At 36.1% G+C, this 21,365-nt stretch overlaps 1 protein-coding gene across 2 annotated transcripts in view; it reads right to left on the minus strand.

Moving 5' to 3' along the window:
* The window catches only part of UBE2W (ubiquitin conjugating enzyme E2 W), a 73,827-nt gene that overhangs the window by 51,227 nt on the left and 1,235 nt on the right, over positions 1–21,365 (minus strand). Inside the window, exon 1 of one of the 2 annotated variants that reach the window (XM_045050131.1) lies at positions 6,546–6,670. The exons of the other annotated variant lie outside the window; for it this stretch is intronic. Within the exon in view, the coding sequence (XP_044906066.1) occupies positions 6,546–6,578 (33 nt within the window). The 5' untranslated portion in view covers positions 6,579–6,670. Of the gene's footprint in view, positions 1–6,545; positions 6,671–21,365 lie in introns of those variants that run through there. 2 annotated transcript variants of the gene reach the window in all.

The raw sequence follows: 21,365 nt of genomic DNA on the forward strand, positions 1-21,365 counted from the left end.
CACACAATGATCAGAGAAGGAATCATAGTGGAGACCAAATATATTCAGAAATTATCACAAAAATATTACCTATAAAACTTATGACATACAGTTAAAAGTGTACTTAACATAAACTATATTATAGTTTTAAATGTTTACTTTAAAGCAATGGCTCTTAAACTTTTTGGTCTTAGACAAGATCAGGCACATTCAGGGTGGTATGGCCATAGACTAAACTTTCCGTCTTAGAAGGCTTTTATACTTACAAGATTTTTAGTTCCCCCAAAAGCTTTTGTTAATATGGGGCAAATATATATATATAGATATAGATAGATAAACAGACACATAGATAACTACTGTATTAGAAATTTGAATTGTGAAATTTTAAAGTCTGTTAATTCATTTAAAAATAAAATAAACTTATTGCTTAATAAATCTTTTATTATTTAAAAAAATGTTTATTTATTTTGAGAGTGTGTAAGCAAGTGGGAGAGGGGCAGATAGAGAGGGAGAGAAAGAAACCCAACCCTCAGGCTCCATGTTGTCAGCACAGAGCCTGAAGCAGGGCTTGATCTCAGAAACGTGAGATCTTGACCTAAGCTGAAATCAAGAGTCAGACGCGCAACTAACTGAGCCACCCAGGCACCCCAACATACAAATATTTATGAAGATAACTTTACTTCTGATACAGAAATTATAAGAATTGATGTTATTTTATATTTTTGCAAATTTCCCTTAATGTCTGCCTTAAGAAAAGAAACCTAGATTTGCAAGATGGCAGGACTCACCCTGGCAGGTATCAAGATTTCACCATAAACTGTGAAGTATGGACACATATAGACCAAATAGGGTAGAAGAAAGAGCCCAGATGTCAACCCATACTATTTGGAAACTTGACTGAAGACCAAACAGGAAAGGTTCTTAGTAAATGGAACTGAGACAAACTGGATAGGGAGTAAAAAAACAAACAACTGGGTGGCTCAGTCGGTTGAGCGTCTGACTTCAGCTCAGGTCATGATCTCATGGTCTGTGGGTTCGAGCCCCACATCGGGCTCTGTGCTGACGGCTTGGAGCCTGGATCCTGCTTGGGATTCTGTGTCACCCTATCTCTCTGCCCTTCTCCTACTTGTGCTCTGTCTCTCTGTCTCTCTCTCTCAAAAATAAACACAAACATTAAAACAAATTAAAAAAAAAATACAACAACAACAAAGAAATTGGATTTCTACCTAAAACCATAAGGATTAAAAGACTAATATGTCAAAAGCTAAACCATAAGACTTTTTGGAAGATAACGTTTTAGGACAAATTTCAGAAAAATGTCAGGACCTCAGAGTAGAAAAGGATTTCTTAAACAAAATGCAAAAAATACGAACAAAAGGAAAAGACTGACATTTTCTTTGGGGTTTCTCAAGACCCTGTGAAAGCAAAAAAACAAATCTTGAATTGGGAAAAGAATTTAGCCATACAAAAGAACTATATATCAATAAAAAGACAAATGAACTGACAACAGTCAATGGGCATTTCATACAAGAGGAAACAAAAATGGCCCATAAACAAATAATCAAGGAAATGTAAAACAGAACCACAATGACATCACCTACAAAAATTATTAACTCAGACAATACCAAACCAGGGAGTATGTGGTATCCCTGGGACTCCCGTACTACCAGCAAAAACATAAACTGATTTAACTACTTCTGACATTTAGTAAAACTGAACAAAGACAGAGTACCACCCAGTAAGTCCACTCCTAGATATATACCCTAAAGAAAACCATACACGTGTGCACCAGGCAAGAGGTATCAGTATATCTAAAGCAGAATGTTCATAATAATTTGGGAGTAAAATAAATACTGATAGAATTTGTAACAAAGAACACTACTTAACCTTAAAAATGTACTACATCCATCAAGATAAATTAATCTTAAAATGCTAAACAAAAGTCAGAAAAGCTTACAGTATGATTCCATTTATTTAATGTTCAAAAAAGCAAAACAATATACAGTTTAAGGTAAATCTACAATAAAAAATTGGGGATAAAAACCAGAAGAGAAATTTACTCAGCGAAGGACATGAGGTACAATTAAAGGGGCAGAAAGAAAACTTCAAAAGTAATGGTAACTTTTATTTAAGTTCAGTATTTTATTAATATTATTTAAATATTCACCTGCAATTTTTAAATTCTTTTGTATGTATATTTCATCATCTTTTTTTCTAGGCCACTCTCAAAAGTTTGGTTGTGAAAGAAGGGACAGCAATAGAATGATAGTTGGCAGAAGTGGTAGATGGAGGTGTTTATTTTTTTAAGGAAAAACTGAAGCACATGTAAATACAGAAGGTGATAACTGATGTAAAAAAACCTATAAGAAGATGGGACCTAGAGTTCAGGATCAGGGACTGATTTTACAAGGGAAGTGTCTTTTCAAGGGCAAATGCTGTATACCTAGGAAAGAAAGATATAAACCAAAATATTTACAAATTAAAATACCCCTTAATCTTAACATCAGTGATTTTCTTGGGGTAGTGATTTTTCTTTTTGCCTATCTGTAATTTTCTATAATTTCAACATTAAACGTGTGTAAGTTTTCTAGTAAAAATGATAACTCCAATAATGGTGGGCAGATACACTGGAGAAGTTAAGACAGAAGGAAGACCAGGAAGTCAGATTGAATACTAGAAAAAGAAGGGTTGGGACACTACTACTGAACAACCAGAGCAATCACAGGACTATATTAGGACGCAGAATGTACTGGATTGAGTGGTAACTGAATGGGGGGGAGGAGGAGAAGCAAAAAGAATGACTCCAGGATGTTAGTTTGGATGGATGGTGGTGCTATTAATCTGAAAGAAATACAGTTAAGAGGAACAGGCAGGAATTGCAGATCTCTCATTGGGGCTGGAGGCAGCTGAGACTAAATTCAGTTTTGAACCTGTGGAATTCAAGCTTCTTGTGAACATTCAGACTGATGTATGAAAATAAGTCAATCAACCAGAGCTGAAGCATAGTTGCTCCTTTTAAATAAGGCTCTTTAGGCTGGGTAGGCTCTCTACTACAAACTCAATGCATGCATCACACATACTTTATACCTTAAACCAGCTTTGCTTCATTCAGAAGGCAATGAGTTTACAACCCCAGAATCAAACCTGAATTTCTCAAGCTAGTTCAGAAATTATCTGGAGTTTTTGAAAACTATAACTCCAAATAAAATATTTAAGTTACCCAGAAACACTGACTCCAGATGAAATAAAATACAGTGCTGAGTCTACTTTCTCCTTCTGATCACTACATTTCACACTGTAGATGAAAAACAATCATCAGCATTAAGCCTGAATGAAATGAGGTCTCATTTAAGCTAACCTTTTTAAACTTCGGAAGAATATTAATTTTTTTTTTCTCCTGTAAAGGTACAATTCAAATTTTTTTACCTTCCAGTTTGCCAGGCTGGGCTATATCCAGAGACTTTGGTAAGTGTTAATAAAGAAATTACTCAGGAAAATAAAATGTCATAAAGCATAAAACATGCTATGTAGTGGAAAATGCACATTTTAGCCAAGGTTTGGCACACATCAAACCTTAAATAAATATGCTGGATAAAATGATGGATAATACTGTCCTCAAAGAGCGAAAAGTTTGGTTTGACCTTCAAATCAAACTGCAGATCTATCACAAGAAACCAGAATTAGGATTTAGGAATAGTAGGTTCTGTCACTTATTTGTTCTAAAGGTAAGCAAAGCACAAACCTTAAAGAGTATAAATTAGAATATGCTGTAAGGGATATATTTCATTGAAAAAAATTAATACCTGTTTTCAGGAGTGTATATTATATATGTAACTTTGAATAAATAATAACCTTTATCTTAATTCCTGTATAATTAAATATCTACCTCAGATTGTTAACAGGATAGAATGAGACTGTCCAACAGACAAAACATTATTTTGAAAAGTTGTAAGTTCCAAATAAACACACTAGTATCAAAATTCAAAGATGACAAAAAAGAAAAAAAATAAGATGGCAAATAAAAAGAAATAAAAGATTACTATCCTAAAATTATGAGTTTTCCCTAACCAACTTTATTAGAGAACAAATAAAAATATGCATCAGCTTCATTTGCTTTGGGGAAATATTTTTAAATAACAAACTTCAGCGTCTCTCTCAGCTGCAATCTATAAATTTAGCCCCAGATGTTCTCCAAAAGTTATTAATGGAAAGCTTCCTCTTAGCAAAAAATACTAAAACATGCAAAGAATGCAAACCACAACTTGTTTCCTCATCTTTAGCTAAAACTAAAAGAAAAAAACAAAACAAAACACATGGTCCCTATAGTCAATCTCTGGTCCTTCAATGAAGTCCCAGACAAAGGAGATTCTTTTCCCTTCTCAAAATCTTCCCATCAGTCTCTCACTGGATCTTATCAAGTCATCTAGGATCAAATTAATAATTTGACTTATAATAACTTCACTCTTTGCCATTCCAGAATCCCTTCCCTTCATCCATCAACTGGGTCTCTGCCAGCTTTAAAATAAGCAAAAAGTCATCCTTTATCCTCTACTTCTGTCCATTTCCTCCTTTCGTTTCACTATCCCAACTCCTTGAACTCAGCCAACATCCACTGCCTCTCTACTTCCCCTCTAATACATTCACTTAAGCTTCAACCCCTCAAAACTTCTCAAGATTCAATGCTACTTGCTTATTAAATTCTACTGGGGTTCGGGATGCCCAGCTGGTTCAGTCGGTATAGTATGCAACTCTTCATCTTCGGGTTGTGAGTTCAAGCCTCATGTTGAGTGTGGAGCCTACTTAAAAACAAAGTCACCCGTTTTGGTGACTTATCACTTATAATCTTCCACGTGAAAAGCTTTACCCCCTTTGATTCTATTATACAAAACGGCTCTGTTCCCATTTCTGCTATGCTTATGTCTTACTTACTGGCCACTCTTTTTGTAGGTACCCCTAAAGCAAAATAGTTTTCTACCATTTTGGGGAAGCTCCAACCCAATGACTTTAAATTAACTGTCATCAAGTATTTCAAGAGCCAGAAAATACTGAATTCTGTGACTCAGGAACACTATTCTTAAAAATTTATTCTAAGGAATAATTTAAAATTGAGGGGTGGGAAGAGAATGAAAGCTCATAATGGGGAGAAAAAGTGAAAACAACAGGAACATGACTATTTAGATCATGACAGGCTGTTAGAACAAACACTGACACTCAACTCTCTATACCAGAAGACAGCTTCCAGGGCCTTTACCTTTTAAATTTTACAACTAAGAAGATTTTATAAGATCTTTTTAAGCCACAAACTTGATGGATCTTAGTTGGACAGATCTTTCCTTTTTATAGACTTAATCCCAAAGGAACACACTTCTGATGATTTGGAACTTACTGAGCGTAAATATTAGAACATTCATATAATAAATACATATATTTTTAAAGATGTACTGCATTCTTATTGTGATTTTTACTGTTCTGAGTAAAATCTAGTTTTGTAATGGAACTCATCTTGGAAAGATAAAATTGATAATATGGACAATTTCTTTGAAAACATATCTGTTCTGTCTGTTAAGTAGAGTTATCTGAGAAGTATGAACCTAGCCAAGTTAAGTCACCTCAAATTGGGGCCCATTTTTTCATTAAAAAAGTTAGATTAAATGATCTCTAAATTTCCTTTTAATTAAAAAATCCCAGAACCCATTCTACTTGTTTTCACAAGTTAAAGCTACATGCAGCTTCCTCTAGACATTGTTCAGTCTGATTCAATATTTACCCGCAATTAGTTTTCTGTAGTTTTACAAGTGATGCATACATTCTCATCAAAGTTTTAAGCACTTCTGTATATTATCTTGTAAATCCTATATATTATAATATGTTCATCTAATGTGAACATAGTGTTATTTCTGTATATCCAGATCTCTACATAACTACAATGGTTTACAACGTGTTCCAAAACTAAATACAGCAGTGTCCCCGTACCTGAGGGAGATACACTACAAGACCCCGTGTGAATGTCTGAAACCACAGAGAGTGCCAAACCCTACATGTATACTATGTTTTTTCCTCTACATACATACAATAAAGTTTAATTTATAGACTAGGCACAATAAGACATTAACAACAGTAAAATATTATAATAAATTATCATATAAAAAAATAAAATACAGCAACTATAACAATATACTACAACAAATTATGTGAATGTAGTCTCTCTCAAAATCTTTTTATACTGAACTCACCCTCCTTGTGATGATGTGAGATGTTAAAATGCCTACATAATGAGACAAAGTGAGGTGAATGATGTAGGCACTGTGACCTAGCATTAGGGTATAAGTGACCTTCTGACATACTGTCAAAGGATCGATATGTCAAAAGGAGGACTGTCTGCTTCTGGTCCACAGAGGCAAAAATGCAAATAAAGAGAAGGCTACTATACAAAGAGCTACTTTCTCTTTGTAGCTCTCTACATTTCCTTTTAATTACAAAATCTACTATACAAACTTTTTTAGTTAGCCAAACGAACAAATCACCACTATGAAAGCAAACAGGTTCATAATTCATTTTATCATTACCTTGTATCTTGTCCAAAGAAAGCAAATTTCCATTTTTAATTAAAAATAGTATGGGGAGCCAGCTGGGTGGCTAAGTTGGTTAAGAGTCCGACTTCAGCTCAGGTCATGATCTCACTGTATGTGGGTTCGAGCCCCACATCAGGCTGTGTGCTGACGACTCAGAGCCAGGAGCCTGCTTCGGATTCTGTGTCTCCCTCTCTTTCTGCCCTTCCCCCACGTGTGCTCCATCTCTCTCACAAAATAAATAAACACTAAAAAAAAATAGTATTGGGGGAAAAGCTACTCAGTATAAACAATTTTCCTCCCTCCCCTTGTTACCTTTTACCCATTTAAACGCCCACAAAATGTGATGCCTAAGCACTATTTATAAAGATTACCATCAGCAAGAATAAAATCATAAAGTGAACTACTCACCTTAAGATTCCAGGTTAGTTACTTTGCCAAACCCAAATATCCATTTAATGAAAAGACAGTTTGTGCAACTTTTTTATTACACTGAAGATAAACAGTTGTTTGTTTTCTTCCTCAGCATGCTCAGTTATGCTATCCTGTGATTTTAGGGATTTACTCCATCAATACTTTCCCTTGACACAGCAGAAACCTCTATAAGATTAGATTAACTTTGGCAAATAAGAATCAAAAAAAAAAAGAAAAGAAAAATAGAATCATATTTAATGTTTACAGGAATATTTTTAACATGAAAAATATGGCAATATGCTTAAGACCTGGTGCTTAAGGTAGATGGCAGAGTATCTCATATATATGTACATATGTAGAAGTGATCAAAATAAAAGGTTTTTTTTTCAGAATAGTTTCAGTTTATGTTTTATAAAAGACATCAATGTGTTATAAAAGGCTACAACAGTATAAATAGTATAGTAGTAGAAAGGCTACTATTTTTTTTTTAAGTTTATATATTTACTTTGAGAGAAAGAAGGAATGCACCCACACGAGCAGGGGAGAGACTGAGAGAATCCCAAGCTCCTCACAGTCAGCACAAAGCCCGACGCGGGGCTTGAACTCACGAACCATGACATCATGACCTGAGCCGAAGTCAGACACTTAACTGACTGAGCCACCCAGGCACCCCCCAGTCTTTTTTTTTTAAATTAAAGCTTTTAAGTAATCGCTACACCCAATGTGGGGCTCGAACTTACAACCCCAGGATCAAGAGTCTCATGCTCCACTGACTAAGCCAGCCAGCACCCCAAATCACTGTCTTCTTAATGATAATTTTTGCTTACAAATTTACACATATTTGGGCCTCAGCTGTCAAAAATAGCCACAGTATAACTCTAAGAGTCTAAGAATACCTTTAGCACGTTTCTTTCACTCCATGCAAACTCAGAAGTCAGCAACTTCTTTAACATTAGTATGTAAAATTTCTGGAAATACAAGGCCACTGAGATTTAACTAAAAACCTGAGGGAGCCTGGCTGGCTCACTTGGAAGAGCATGCAACTCTTGATCTCAGGGTCATGAGTTCCAGCATACTGTGTGTCGAGATTACTAAAAAAAAAATTAACTAAAACAAGAAGCAACAACTTGATTTTTTTCTAGAGAGTAACACAGTAACACTCTAGAGAGTAAAACAGTCTATTTGAATAATAAACTTAAAGAGAACATAAAATGTATTTACACTAAGTTTCATCCTAACAAAAACAAAAAGAAATATGATAAGTATAAATGACTGATTTATATAATCAATTTTGGCAACCAATGTTGCCAGTTTAAGAAAATATCAATTTACCTTAAAGTTTTTTTCAATTACAAAACTAGAGCTGAATTTTACCTAATTTTTGGCCACTTTATGAAAATGTAAAATACAATAATAAAACACATTAACAACATATTTTAAATTAAAAAACCTGGTTTCGGTCAGAAGCTGATACAAAAAAATTATCAATTTTAGACTAGGTGCTGAAAAAAAGAGGGAGCAGTACCTACTGACACCATTTTTACTGTTTAGGATCATGGATAATGCTTTCCAAGCCTTCATCATTAACTGTCTTAGCCTCCCCTGGTACTTCTATCATTGTCAGCACAAACTTCTGAAAACTATAAGCTTGCCAGGATTGAGCCAAACTTCTTTATCCTTTCAGGGTTGATTTTTCTGTTTTTCTGTTTTGTTTTTGGTAGGAGTATTCTAAACTGACCAATTTCTTCCATGTACTTTAAGTTGGAAGAATCTGAAGTAAAACTCTGTCACTATGCAAAAGCTTTACGTTTAAAAATAAAAAGGCTTATCAGAAACCAGTCTGCATTTTATAGACATCAACAGAGGTCCTGTCTTCTGCAACATCTGAAGGAACCAATCACAAATTCCCTATACCACAACTCTCTCTCCCCAAACAACCTCCTACCTCAACAAGCATACACAAACAGATCTATACCCAAACCACACCTAGAGACACCCTAAGAATAAAACATCTGGAAAAAGAATAAATTTCAGACATGAGAAATATCCTGAGACACAACATATTTTGGTTTAGAGAGAAAGCAACCACATTATTTTAGTATCAATGAAGCAAGACCTAAGATTATCTGCTGTTACCATAAGGGTTATGGACTGGAAGTTTAACCACGAGAAAAAAAAAAAAATAGATTTGCTTTGAGTTCATAAAGGTCTCTCCAATGTGAAAGAATTACCAACCAAATATTAATCTAGTTGAGAGAGATTTATGTAATTAACAAATATTACACTGATTTTAAAATTCCATATACTTTTTCCCATTCACCTCATTTCTTTGGTGTAACTGGGCTAAGGCAGAAGCAAAAAAAGAGACATCAAAGGAATAAGAGACATAGCAAGAAATCCATGTTCTCATATCATTTCTGACCTATGTTGAAAAAGCATTTTCCTGAGTCTCTGTTCTACCGAATTGAATACTCAGAAAACACCTGAGTGCTTACCACTAATACACTGCTCTGTGAGTTATACAGAGGCAGAAATGAAAAATACTAATGAAAGAGGTAAAATGTGCTAGGAGTTAGGAAAAAGTGCATACACTGTGAGGACTGAAGCTAAGTTTGGTGGATTCATGCATGATGTCAGGTACAAAGTGAAAGGGCTAACTTTGTTTTTTTTTTAATCCCAGGAACAATACGAAGAAGGAGGGCTATCAAAACGACCCAGAATTCATAATTAAAAAAAAAAAAAAGACCCAAAATTCAAAATGGATGTTTAATATAAAAAGTGACTGAAAAGAATTGGTAAGTATTCCTAGCAAGTTAAGGGTGCAGCATCTACATGTTTGCAGTAATGTCCACTTCAACCAATGGACAGGGGAGAGAGACCCAGCACCCAGAATCATATAAACAACCTGACTCTCAGGGATTTTAATGGACTGATAAGTTCAGCATAGGCCTTAGAACGGGAGATGCAAGGGCCAGTAATAATAATGGCCCTAAGGAAGGGCCAGAAGACTAAAGACAAGACTAATATTCCAAGAACTATTCATATTTTAATACAGGGCCCCTGAGATTATTTAAAATAACAACAACGAAACAACTTGAGATTGGAATTACTCAAGTTCAACTCCAAAGATTCATGAAATAAAATTGGTAAGTCTGTCTAGGTACACAATTGGCATAGAAAAATCACTCAACTCATAACTGAGCTTAGAAGACCACACAGCAGCCACAGAATGTATTTTGGTCACAAAAGTATCCTCCTCCACAAAAGAACTCTCCTGGCAGAAACTTTCTTTGTATAAAATAGCCACCAAACAAGAGAATTCACTAAAATTAATAAAGCAGTCAACACTGGTTGATATGTACAGGAAATGGATGTTCTTTGATAGAACTGTAATTATACAGATAGCCAGGAACACATAGAAACACTGTCAGTCTCAAATTTGGTTCTTAAAGTTCTCTCCAGAGGTATCAAGTTTGAAATGTCTACTATTGGGGCACCAGTATGGCTCACTCGGGTAAGCGTCCAACTTTGGCTCAGGTCATGATCTTGCGGTTCGCAGGTTCGAGCCCCAACTCGCGCGCTCTGCTGTCAACACGGGGCCCACTTCAGATCCTCTGTCTCCCTCTCTTCCTGTCCCTTCCTCATTTGTGAGCGCCAGTGCATGCTCTTTCTCACTTGCTCTCTCAAAAATAAACATTAAAAAAGAAGGTCTAATTAAAAAAGAAGAAGAAGAAGAAGAAGAAGAAGAAGAAGAAGAAGAAGAAGAAGAAAGAAGAAAGGAAGGAAAGAAAGAAGAAAGAAGAAAGGAAGGAAAGGAAGGAAAGGAAGGAAAGGAAGGAAAGGAAGGAAGGAAAGGAAGGAAGGAAGGAAGGAAGGAAGGAAGGAAGGAAGGAAGGAAGGAAGGAAGGAAGAAAGGTCTACTACCTCCTGAACTCTAAATCTGGTCCAAGGAGATGGATTACACCTGATCCAATTTACATCATTTGCACACCTAAGTTCACCCCCTGTAGTAAAGATGAGTTCTCACCTTACACTGCACATTAGAATTACCCAGGAGCTGAGAAAAATTCCAATACCCAGGATGCATGCCAGACCAATTAAGTCAATCTCTGGGGATAGGTCCCCACCCCCCCCAACCTTCAGAGCTCCCCAGGTGATTTCAATATAATGCCAAAGTGGGAAACCACCAACTTGAATTGTACGGGTAACTCAAGTAAAAAAACTAGAAGGCATTGGGGCGCCTGGGTGGTGCAGTCGGTTAAGCGTCCGACTTCAGCCAGGTCACGATCTCGCGGTCCGGGAGTTCGAGCCCCGCGTCGGGCTCTGGGCTGATGGCTCAGAGCCTGGAGCCTGTTTCCGATTCTGTGTCCCCCTCTCTCTCTGCCCCTCCCCCGTTCATGCTCTGTCTCTCTCTGTCCCAAAAATAAATAAACGTTAAAAAAAAAAAAAAAAAACTAGAAGGCATCGATCTACAGCAGAAAAAGGTAAAAAAGGAAACAAGGAACCTAGATGTAGCAAGTTTTACCAGTTTTAACCTGGTTGCAATATATTTTAAATCAAAGGCAGACTGAAATTTAAATCAAACAGCCAATTCTCAGTATTCACAGTAGTTATGTTACAGACTATAAAATCACAGCAAATACTAAATTAGCAAATATTGAACCACACTGTTCCTAAGGGAAAGAGAGTTAGGTTCCTACATCCTCTGGTCACACTCAACCAATCAGTTAACAACCTGGTTTTGTGTGTTTGTTTAAAGAATCCTTAATATATGTTGTTGATTCATTAACATTGAACCTAAGGCCAAGAGCTTATGCCTAAAAAAAGGTTATCTAACACACACCTTTTCTACATAAGGTACATTCCAGTTTTCTTGCAGTTAGGAACACTAGACAGCACTTCAATAATATGCCTGAGCACCATTTTAAACAGTGAAATCTCGAAAAGCACATAAATGCAAAAAAAAAACCCAAAACAGGAAGTACTAAATAGACCAAAAAAAGGACACTTGTTTACAGCATGACAGCTGAAACAGTTACAGCATGAAAGAGTGTTGCCTTGTTTGATTGCAGTTGGGAACGTGCATATTTAGGTACTCCAATTTTTCACAGCTCTGCACATGTGTACAAATCACCATAAAAGTACCATGAGGATTGACTTTAGGCTTACAAATAAATTTTACCAAGCAGGCAGGTTCACAAATCCTGGATACAGAATCCATGAATACTGACAATAGTCTGTAGAAGTGTCAAGGTAGCTCAAATTGTTACAAAGAAATGAATTCTATTTGAGTTTCCACTAAGCAAGATCAAGAACAATGACACCAATATGCTCATCTATGCAATCTTCTCCACTAGAACTCCTAAATTGGATTTCCTAAGAATGTGACAATTTTTCTCATATCAAATCTATATTAAAAAATAAATAAATAAAAAGCCTATATACTCAGGGCTCCTGAGTGGCTCACTAGGTTGAGGGTCTTCAGCTCAAGTCATGATCTCACAGTTTGTGGGTTTGAGCCTAGCCCCACTTTGGGCTTTCCGGTAACAGCATGGAGCCTGCTCTGGATTCTGTCTCTGGTCTCTGTGCCCCCCTCTCAAAAATAAGTAAGCATTAAAAAAACAAAACAAAACAAAACAAAAAAAACACCCGTACACTCAATTTGCTCAAATATCTACTTTTCATGTAGTACAAAAGTAAACAAATTATATTTTATCAAACACTTCTAATCACAAAATACAGCAATGACTTAAAGAAAAGGTATGCTGGCTGAATCAGATGACCTCTAAAATGCCCTGTGGCATGAAGTTTTTTTAAGTCTAAAAAGTTAAGTTGGTATGCCTATTTTAATTATGATAAAAGCGGGTATGTGAATAAATATTCTCAGTAACAGTTTATTAGGACCACAATCAACATTTTTTAGTAGTAGGGCTGCAATACAAACTGTCTTGTGAAAAACAGCTTAACTGCTCCACTTGACTTAGAAAAATAATTTGAATCTAGCAGGATACTATCAAATCTGATAGGCTCTCACCTTGGGCAACTTCAAAAAGAAAAAAAACAAGCTGCCATATTAATGCTGTTAAACTAAATATGCCTCATCATATAGAAAGTGGACTCAAAATGAGTCAAAGACCTAAATGTGAGAGCTAAAACTGTAACACTCTCAGAAGAGAACATAGCTGTAATAAAGTGTAAATCTTTATGACCTTCGATTAGGTAATGATTTCTTAGATATGACACCAAAAGCATAAATTTGACAAAAGAAAAAAACAGTTAAATTGGACTTCATCAAAATAAAAAATTTTGTGCTGGCATGGATACCATCAGGAACGTGCAAACATAACTCGGAGAAAATGTTTGCAAATCACATGTCTGATAAGGGGCTTATATTCAGAATACACACAGAAAAAAACTCGCTTACAATTCAATGAATAGACAACTTTATTTTTTAAATGGGCAAAGGATTTGGCTAGACATTTCTCCAAGAAATTTACCAATAAACGCAAGATGCGCAACATCCTTAGTTATTAGAGAAATGCAAATCAAAACCACAAGGAGAGGGGAGCCTGGGTGCTCAGTCAGTTAAATGTCTGACTCTTGGTTTTGGCTCAGGTCATAATCTCAGGGTTCATGGGATGGAGACCCGAGTCAGGCTCTATGCTGGGCATGGAGCCTGCTTAAGATTCTCTCCCTCTGCCCCTGCCCTGCTTGTGTGCACATGCACTCTCTGTCAAAAAAAAAAAAAAAAAAAGCAAAACAGAAAACAAACAAAAAACCAAGGAGGTATCACTTCACATCCACTATGATAGCTATAATCAAGAAAGTGGACAGACACTGGCCAGAATGTGTAGAAACTGGAACCTTTGCACACTGCTGGTGGGAATGTAAAATGGTGCTGTCATAAATGCCTAGCAGTTCCTTAGAAAGTTAAACACAGAGTTACCAAATGACCCAGCAATTCCACTACTAGGTATATACTTAAGACAAATTAAAACACTGCCAAATAAAAACATGTACATGAACGTTCATAGTGGCATTCAAAAAGTAGAAACAATTCAAATTGCCAGTTAACTGATGAATGGAAACAGGAAACAACCCAAATGTCAATCAATTGATGAATGGATAAACTGTGGTATAACCATAAAATGGACTGTTAGCCATAAAAAGGAATTAAGTACTGGTACAAGCAACAATATGGATAAACCTCAAAAACATTATACTAAGAAGCCAGTTACAAAAGGCCACATATTGTATGATTCCATTTATATGAAATGCCCAGAACAGGCAAAAAGAGACAGAAAACAGATTAGTGATTTTCATCTGGAGGGGCAGGGATGAAGGAGAAGGGGAGTCGAGGAGGGGGGAAGGAATGGGGAGTGACTGCTAATAAGTAAAAGGTTTCTTCTGGGGATGAATTAAATAGTAATGATGGTTGTAAATATACTAAAAATCACTGAATTGTACATTTTAATAAAAATGGTAAGTTCTGGGGCGCCTGAGTGGCTCAGTCGGTTAAGCATCCGACTTTGGCTCAGGTGATGATCTCACAGCTTGTGAGTTTGAGCCCCACATCAGGCTCTGTGCTGACAGCCTGGAGTCTGCTTTGGATTCTGTGTCTCCCCCTCTGCCCCTTCCCTGCTCATGCTCTGTCTCAAAAATAAATAAACATTAAAAAAAATTTTTTTTAAGGTAAGTTTTATAGTATGTGAATTATATTTCAATTTAAAAAAATGTGAATGTGCCATTTAAACTGTTATAAAAGTCAAAATATTACTTTGCTAATCCTCTTCAAAATTTGAGAATTAGTCAAGCATACATGCTAATTAGAAACCATACTTCTTCTCTCCCTCCTATAGTGTGGAAATAGGAGAGATCTCATTTGACACAGGATCATATAGGAAATCTGCTTTTTCCCATTGATAGCCAACACAGGAGCAAGAATCAGACAATTTTTTTTTTAAAAAAGTGAGTATCTGGGGGCGCCTGGATGGCTCAGTCAGTTAAGCATCCAACTTTGGCTCAGGTCATGATCTCATGGTTCGTGGGTTTGAGCCCCATGTCGGGCTCTGTGCTGACAGCTCAGAGCCTGGAGCCTGCTTTGGATTCTGTCTCTCCCTCTCTCTCTGCTCCTCCCCACGCTCTATCAAAAATAAACAAATATTAAAAAAAAAAAATTAAAAAGTGAGTATTTTATAGGGATACTATAGTTTAAAATAAGAGGCCTATAGCCTCTAAAGATCCATGACATGAAGTAATTTGCAACTTTATCCCATATGATTATTATTCCTATTTTATATTGAGCAAAAAAGGTTATACAACTATTAAGTGGCAAAGCTAGAATCAATTCAAACCAAGTTTATCTGAATCCAGAAGCTGCGCTCATTTATTCCTTCAACATTTACTGAGGGCCTGCTAAATACCAGGCATTGAGTCATGTTCAGGAAAAACAGTATGTAAATTAATAAATAGTATGTCAGGGCTATGAAAAACTTAGCAGGGTAATTACGACTGCCATGGATGGAAGAGCTATTTTACACTGGGGTGGTCAAAAGAAGGGTTCTCTGAGAAAACTACATATGAACAAAGATCTGAGAATAAATAAAGGAAGTGAGCCATCCCAATAGGTGAAGACTCCAAGAAGAGAAAAAAAGGCAAGAGCCCTGAGGTAGAAATAGAAAGGAGTCTGTAGGTAAGTGAGCAGGGAGGGGAAAAAGATAGATAATGTAAGGCATTCTATGCCCTAACAGGGACTCTGGATTACAGGTGTAACCCCTTGAACATGGGTTTGAACTGCACAGGTGCACTTACATATGAATTTTTTTTTATAAATACAGTAGAGTAATATAAATGCATTTTCTCTTCCTTATGGTTTTCCTTTTTTTCTCTAGCTTACTTTAAGAATACAGTATATAATGCATATAACATTCAAAATACAGGCTAATCAACTATGTTATCGGTAAGGCTTCCAGTTAACAGTAAGCTATTAGTAAAGTTTTTGGAGAGTCAACAGTTATGTATGGATTTGGACTGCGCAGGGGTCAGCACCACTAACCCTTGCATTGTTGGAGGGTCAACTGTATATTCTGAGTAAAACGGGGAAGCCACAGCAGGGATGCGAGTGCAGTGACATACGACTTTTGTTTTGAAAGAATCTAAATAATAGGCTGAGAAAAGACAGTAAGAGAACAAGGGCAGAAGCAGGGAAATCAGTTATGAAATTGTTGATATAATCCAGATGAGGGATGACAAGGATTTCCATCAGGAAGTAATTCAGAAGACAGGACAAACAGTTGGATTCTGGATATATTCTGAAGGTAGAGCTGGATAGAATTTGATGATGTTTTGACTATGGGATAGGATGAAACCAAGGTTTCTGGTTTCAAATGGATGAATAAAGTTGTCATGTACCAATATGAAGAATACTACAGGAGAAAAAAACAGGTTTGGGAAGTAAAGTCAAAAAAAGCAGTTTCATACATGTTTACCTCTATCAATCTGCTTTTGTCTTAACCACTAACTTGACACACTGATTTCTGTGCAACACAGACATTAAGTAGTGAAACAGAACCTAAATCCAGGTCTTCTGATTCCAGATCCTATATTTTTTTCTAATGAAGTTTTATAAGACCTACTGAATGAAATTAGTTTTTTTTTTTGAAGTTAGTTTTTATCAGAATAAAATAACTCAAAGGCACGCACCATTTGTTGGTGACCCAAAACCTGCATTCACAAATAAAGGCTATCAAATGAAGAATTATTAAAAACACCTGACAAACAGGAACAAGTATTGTGTAGGTAAAATTAAAGCAGACAGCAATGACACAAAGAAATAAAATTCACATAACAAATGTTCAATTTAGATAAATACTATGCAGAACTATACTTGCAGAAAGATGCCAGATCACCCCTACTTTTAACATTCTCCTTGGGGCTCCTGGGTGGCTCAGTGGGTTAAGCGGCCGACTTCGGCTCGGGTCATGATCTCACGGTCCGTGAGTTTGAGCCCCGCGTCGGGCTCTGTGCTGACAGCTCAGAACCTGGAGCCTACTTCGGATTCTGTGTCTCCCCCTCTCTCTGCCTCTCCCCCATTCATGCTGTCTCTGTCTCAAAAATAAATAAAAAGTTAAAAAAAAAAATTAAAAAAAAATAAATAAATAAAAATAAAATTCTCCTTGGGGTGCCTAGGTGGCTCAGTTGGTTAAGCATCCAACTTCAGCTCAGGTCATGATCTCACAGCTAGTGGGTTCGAGCCCGTGTCCAGCTCTGTGCTGACAGCTCAGAGCCTGGAGCCTGCTTCGGACTCTGTGTCTCCTTCTCCCTCTGCCTCTCCCCTGCTCATGCTGTGTTTCTCTCTCAAAAACAAATAAACATTCAAAAAAGAATAAAACTGAAAATAAATTTTTAAAAAATTCTCCTTGATTAATAAAGACTCTTGGGACACCCGGGTGGTTCAGTCGGTTGAGCGCCCGACTTCAGCTCAGGTCATGATCTCACAGTTCCGGAGTTTGAGCCCTACATTGGGCTCACTGCTTGTCAGTGTCAGCACAGAGCTCACTTCGGGTCCTCTATCTCCCTCTCTCTGTTCCTACCCCACTTGTGCTCAACCAAAAATAAACATATTTTTTTTAAAAAACTATCTTTGAACAGTAAAGATTTGCCATAGTTTTACTCAGCACACAAGTACATGCATAAAAAAATTCTTTTTAAAATGTGATGCATTAACTTTATATTATAAAATATGGGGAATATTATCCTCTCAGCTATAGAAGCTATAAAATATTCTAGCAAATGTTTACTTCTTGACTGTAAAGTTAAGTAATTGTCCCAATGATTTCTCTATAATGCCAAACTTGTTAATATGTTAATAACCTACAACTTCATAGCATTAACAGATCTAATCACAGCTTCACCACACAGTGGCTACATAATTTGGGGTAAGTCACGTTCCAAATAAGTGATTACTCTCCGTCTCCACTGAAATGAAACAGGATTATCTGATTTCCATTTTACAAGGTTGGAATAAGAATCCAGAAAGAACATTAAGTATACTTTGCAAAACATAAAAATTATGGCAAAGATAAACTAAGAAAATAAGCCAACCTTTGGGGGAATACATATATATAAATATGAATTTTAAATTATTCCTTTATAGGGCTTCAACCTTACTATTACAGAATTGCTTAAAAAAATTCTCAGGGGTGCCTGAGTGGCTCAGTCAGTTAAATGCTGACAGCTCAGAGCCTACAGCCTGGAGCCTGGTTCAGATTCTGTGTCTCCCATTCTCTCTGCCCCTCCCCCGCTCATGCTGTCTCTCTGTCTCTCAAAAATAAACATTTTTAAAAATTAAAAAAAAAAGATTTCTGTAAAATAGAATTAAACTATTTCAGAACTTGCTATAGTTAGAAACGCTTTTTGGTTTGCCAAGCAATGAACATTTGCTGTAATCACTATGCACCCATTTAAGAGACAGAGAAAAGGTATTTTTCCTATTCTCGGGAGATCTATGGCCCATGGGAGTGAAAGAGACCTGAAAAGTTAAATAAAACACCCAAACACTTTAGGATAAAAATAGAAGGCATCTCATTAAGCAGTAATTGATTAACAGCTAAAAGAAAGTATCACAATGACTGCTTTGAAAGTTAAGATGATTACCTTAGTTTTATCCTTTACTCAAGTAACTCTACTATCTAGTTATATTTATCATTCACACAAAATACCTTCAATTCTATTCTGTTCCCCCTTTCCTTGGCTTCTCCTAAAAGCTCCCTGACAGCCCTGTTCCTAGCCAGATTATCCAATCAACCTTCTCAGATACTATAATTCTAGGTATATATACTCCCCAAGTTCCCAGTACCCAGTAAACCTCAAGATCCAAGATGAGTCAATTTTCTAACCTTTGATTATGCTGTAACCCTTCACATCACAAATACTTATATGGAGTCCATCAAGGCAATGTGACTACTAAAAATGTCAGTAAGAGTCCATATTCTACCTCTCAATTACTACAGCCAGATACTTGAGTAAAGAGCAGGGCAGTGTTGTGAATAATCCAAAATAATTTATTCTTTCTAAATCCTCTGAAAAGAAGCACCCATTCAAAATCCACCTGTTTCTAAATCTTCATCTCCTTCATCTAGCTAAATCAACAGTTAATAAATAAGTCCCCATTAGGTAAGAGAAAAAATGCACAAAATCTGCAAGACTAATTTAACATTTCTAGAACTATCAAAATTAAATGTGGATCTATTTCTTTACTCTAACTCCTGCCAATGTTAAGTACTGACAGAAACCCACCATTCTCTAAGAATGTTTTCTTAAAACATAATCTAACCATTATCCTGGTAATATGTGACTTTGTTCTAGGAAGAAACAGTTGGAAAGAAAAAAAAAATGAGAAAGAACATCTCAAAGGCTCAAATAAGTTTGAAAACCACAATTCTGCACTGTATACTGAAGAACAACTCTATCAATATGATAGAGGACAGCACCTCCAGCATTACAGAGGTGCCAGATGTACAGAGCTGTACAGATGTGATGATACTCATCACCAATGTTCTATTTCATCCAGCTTAGTACCTGATTCAAAAATTATTTCCTGGGTATGCCACCACCTGAGAAAAGGCTGGGAGGCACTGATAGGGTACAGTAAAGAAGTTAAAACCTCAACTTCAAAATATTCTCCAATGACAAAATCAAAGTCTACTTGATGTTATTGATCCTAAAGACTTATTTCATTTTAGCAAGTAATCAAATCCTACATTTGTAGAGTATTTATGTTTTTAAGACACAGTTCCTCTCACAGCTTACGTAATCTCTTCAGCAGCAATAATATCCTGGTATGGGTAAGATAAAGAAATCTGAAAACTTTTTAGGTAAGACATGGTCAGAGCAGCATTTGTGTATAGTATCTTTTTTTCCTAAGCTGAGGATTCCTAACTGAAATCCTCAAAATATCCATTTCCTTACTTCCTTCGAAAGCACTAACACCTTCCTTCTAATATACTATGCAATTAACTTAAATATTTAGTTCTTATCTGTCTCCCTCAGCTAGACTATTATATCCACAAAGGCAGAGGTCCTGATCTGCTTTGGTTTGTCTGCTTTATCTCCAGCACCTTGATCAGTACCCGACACAGTGGGCCCTTAAAAAATAATTGATAAGTAAATAAACAAATTTCATAATCTGGTTGCAGTTTTATATGATATTCAGTTTCTTGAAGAGTTAAATTTAAGGGGTACCTGGCTGGTTCAGTCCATAGAACATGTGACTCATGATCTTGGGGTTTTAAGTTTGAGCCCCACGTTGGGTGTAGAGATTACTTTAAAAAAACAAAATCTTTACAAAAAACTTTTTTTGCTATTAAGATGGTCAGGAAAAAATTTTGTTCACCAAAGACAGAATAAACACACTGAAAGTAGTAATGTGTTTCAGAAGTTTGATTTATCTATATTAAAGTTATTTTTCTAGTTACTACCAGAAAACCTTTATCAGGTATTTCAAAAATACACACAAAAGGAAAGGTTTTATTTTAACTAAAATAGGAAACCTTAGTTTTCCATTCCTCTAATCAGAAGACACTAAGGAATAAAGGGTAATAAGATACTCAGGGGTAGTACTTGGGACACAGAAAAATGCAGTGGCGAGTATTTTTTTTTTCTATTGCTTAAGTCGCCATGTAAAATCCAAGATTATCACCATTAACTTCTGTACTGACTCAGTTCTGTACTTTTTTCTTTTAAAAACTGAAATCTGCCTTTTCCAGAACCCTGGAGTCTAAATCTAACCAATTAGTTATCCCTATAATTCTCCATCAAATACAATCTCACAAGTGTTGTGGATTTAACCTTAATTTTTAGTCTTAAAACAAATACTTTTAATCTTAATACAAATAATCTTAAATTAGTCATATAGCCTATCTACTGTTCAACTAGTGTTCCACAGTTCCTTTTTTGGCCTCAAATGACGAAACTTCTCTAACGTCTCTGGGGAGGTTGGTGTAAAGTATAATGTTTCCTCAAATTGTTCTTGTTTTTTTCCCCCGCACCATTTTGTGACATCCCTTCAACTAGGAACGTTATATACATTTTTCTATTCTGAAGGAAAGTCCAGAGTGAGAAGCAAAAGTAAAAATATCGCACGGAAAATAAGTTGAAAGGGAATAGATAAGAAAAAGCACAGAAGTAAATGTGAAGCAAATATGTCCACAAAAGAGGAAGATGCAGAAAAGAGAAGAAAAAGTGATCTTGCCTAGAAAGGAGAGAAAAAACAGAGGGGGGGATAGGGAGATTTGCTTATTCTTCTAGAAACAAAAGCACTAAATCCTTCTGAGAAAAATGTCAGTCTCTTTAAGATGATGTCAAAACTCTAAAAAGCACTCAGCTGACACTCCAAACAAGAGT

Source organism: Felis catus, chromosome F2 (assembly GCF_018350175.1).
Source record: "Felis catus isolate Fca126 chromosome F2, F.catus_Fca126_mat1.0, whole genome shotgun sequence".
Lineage (NCBI taxonomy): Eukaryota > Metazoa > Chordata > Mammalia > Carnivora > Felidae > Felis > Felis catus.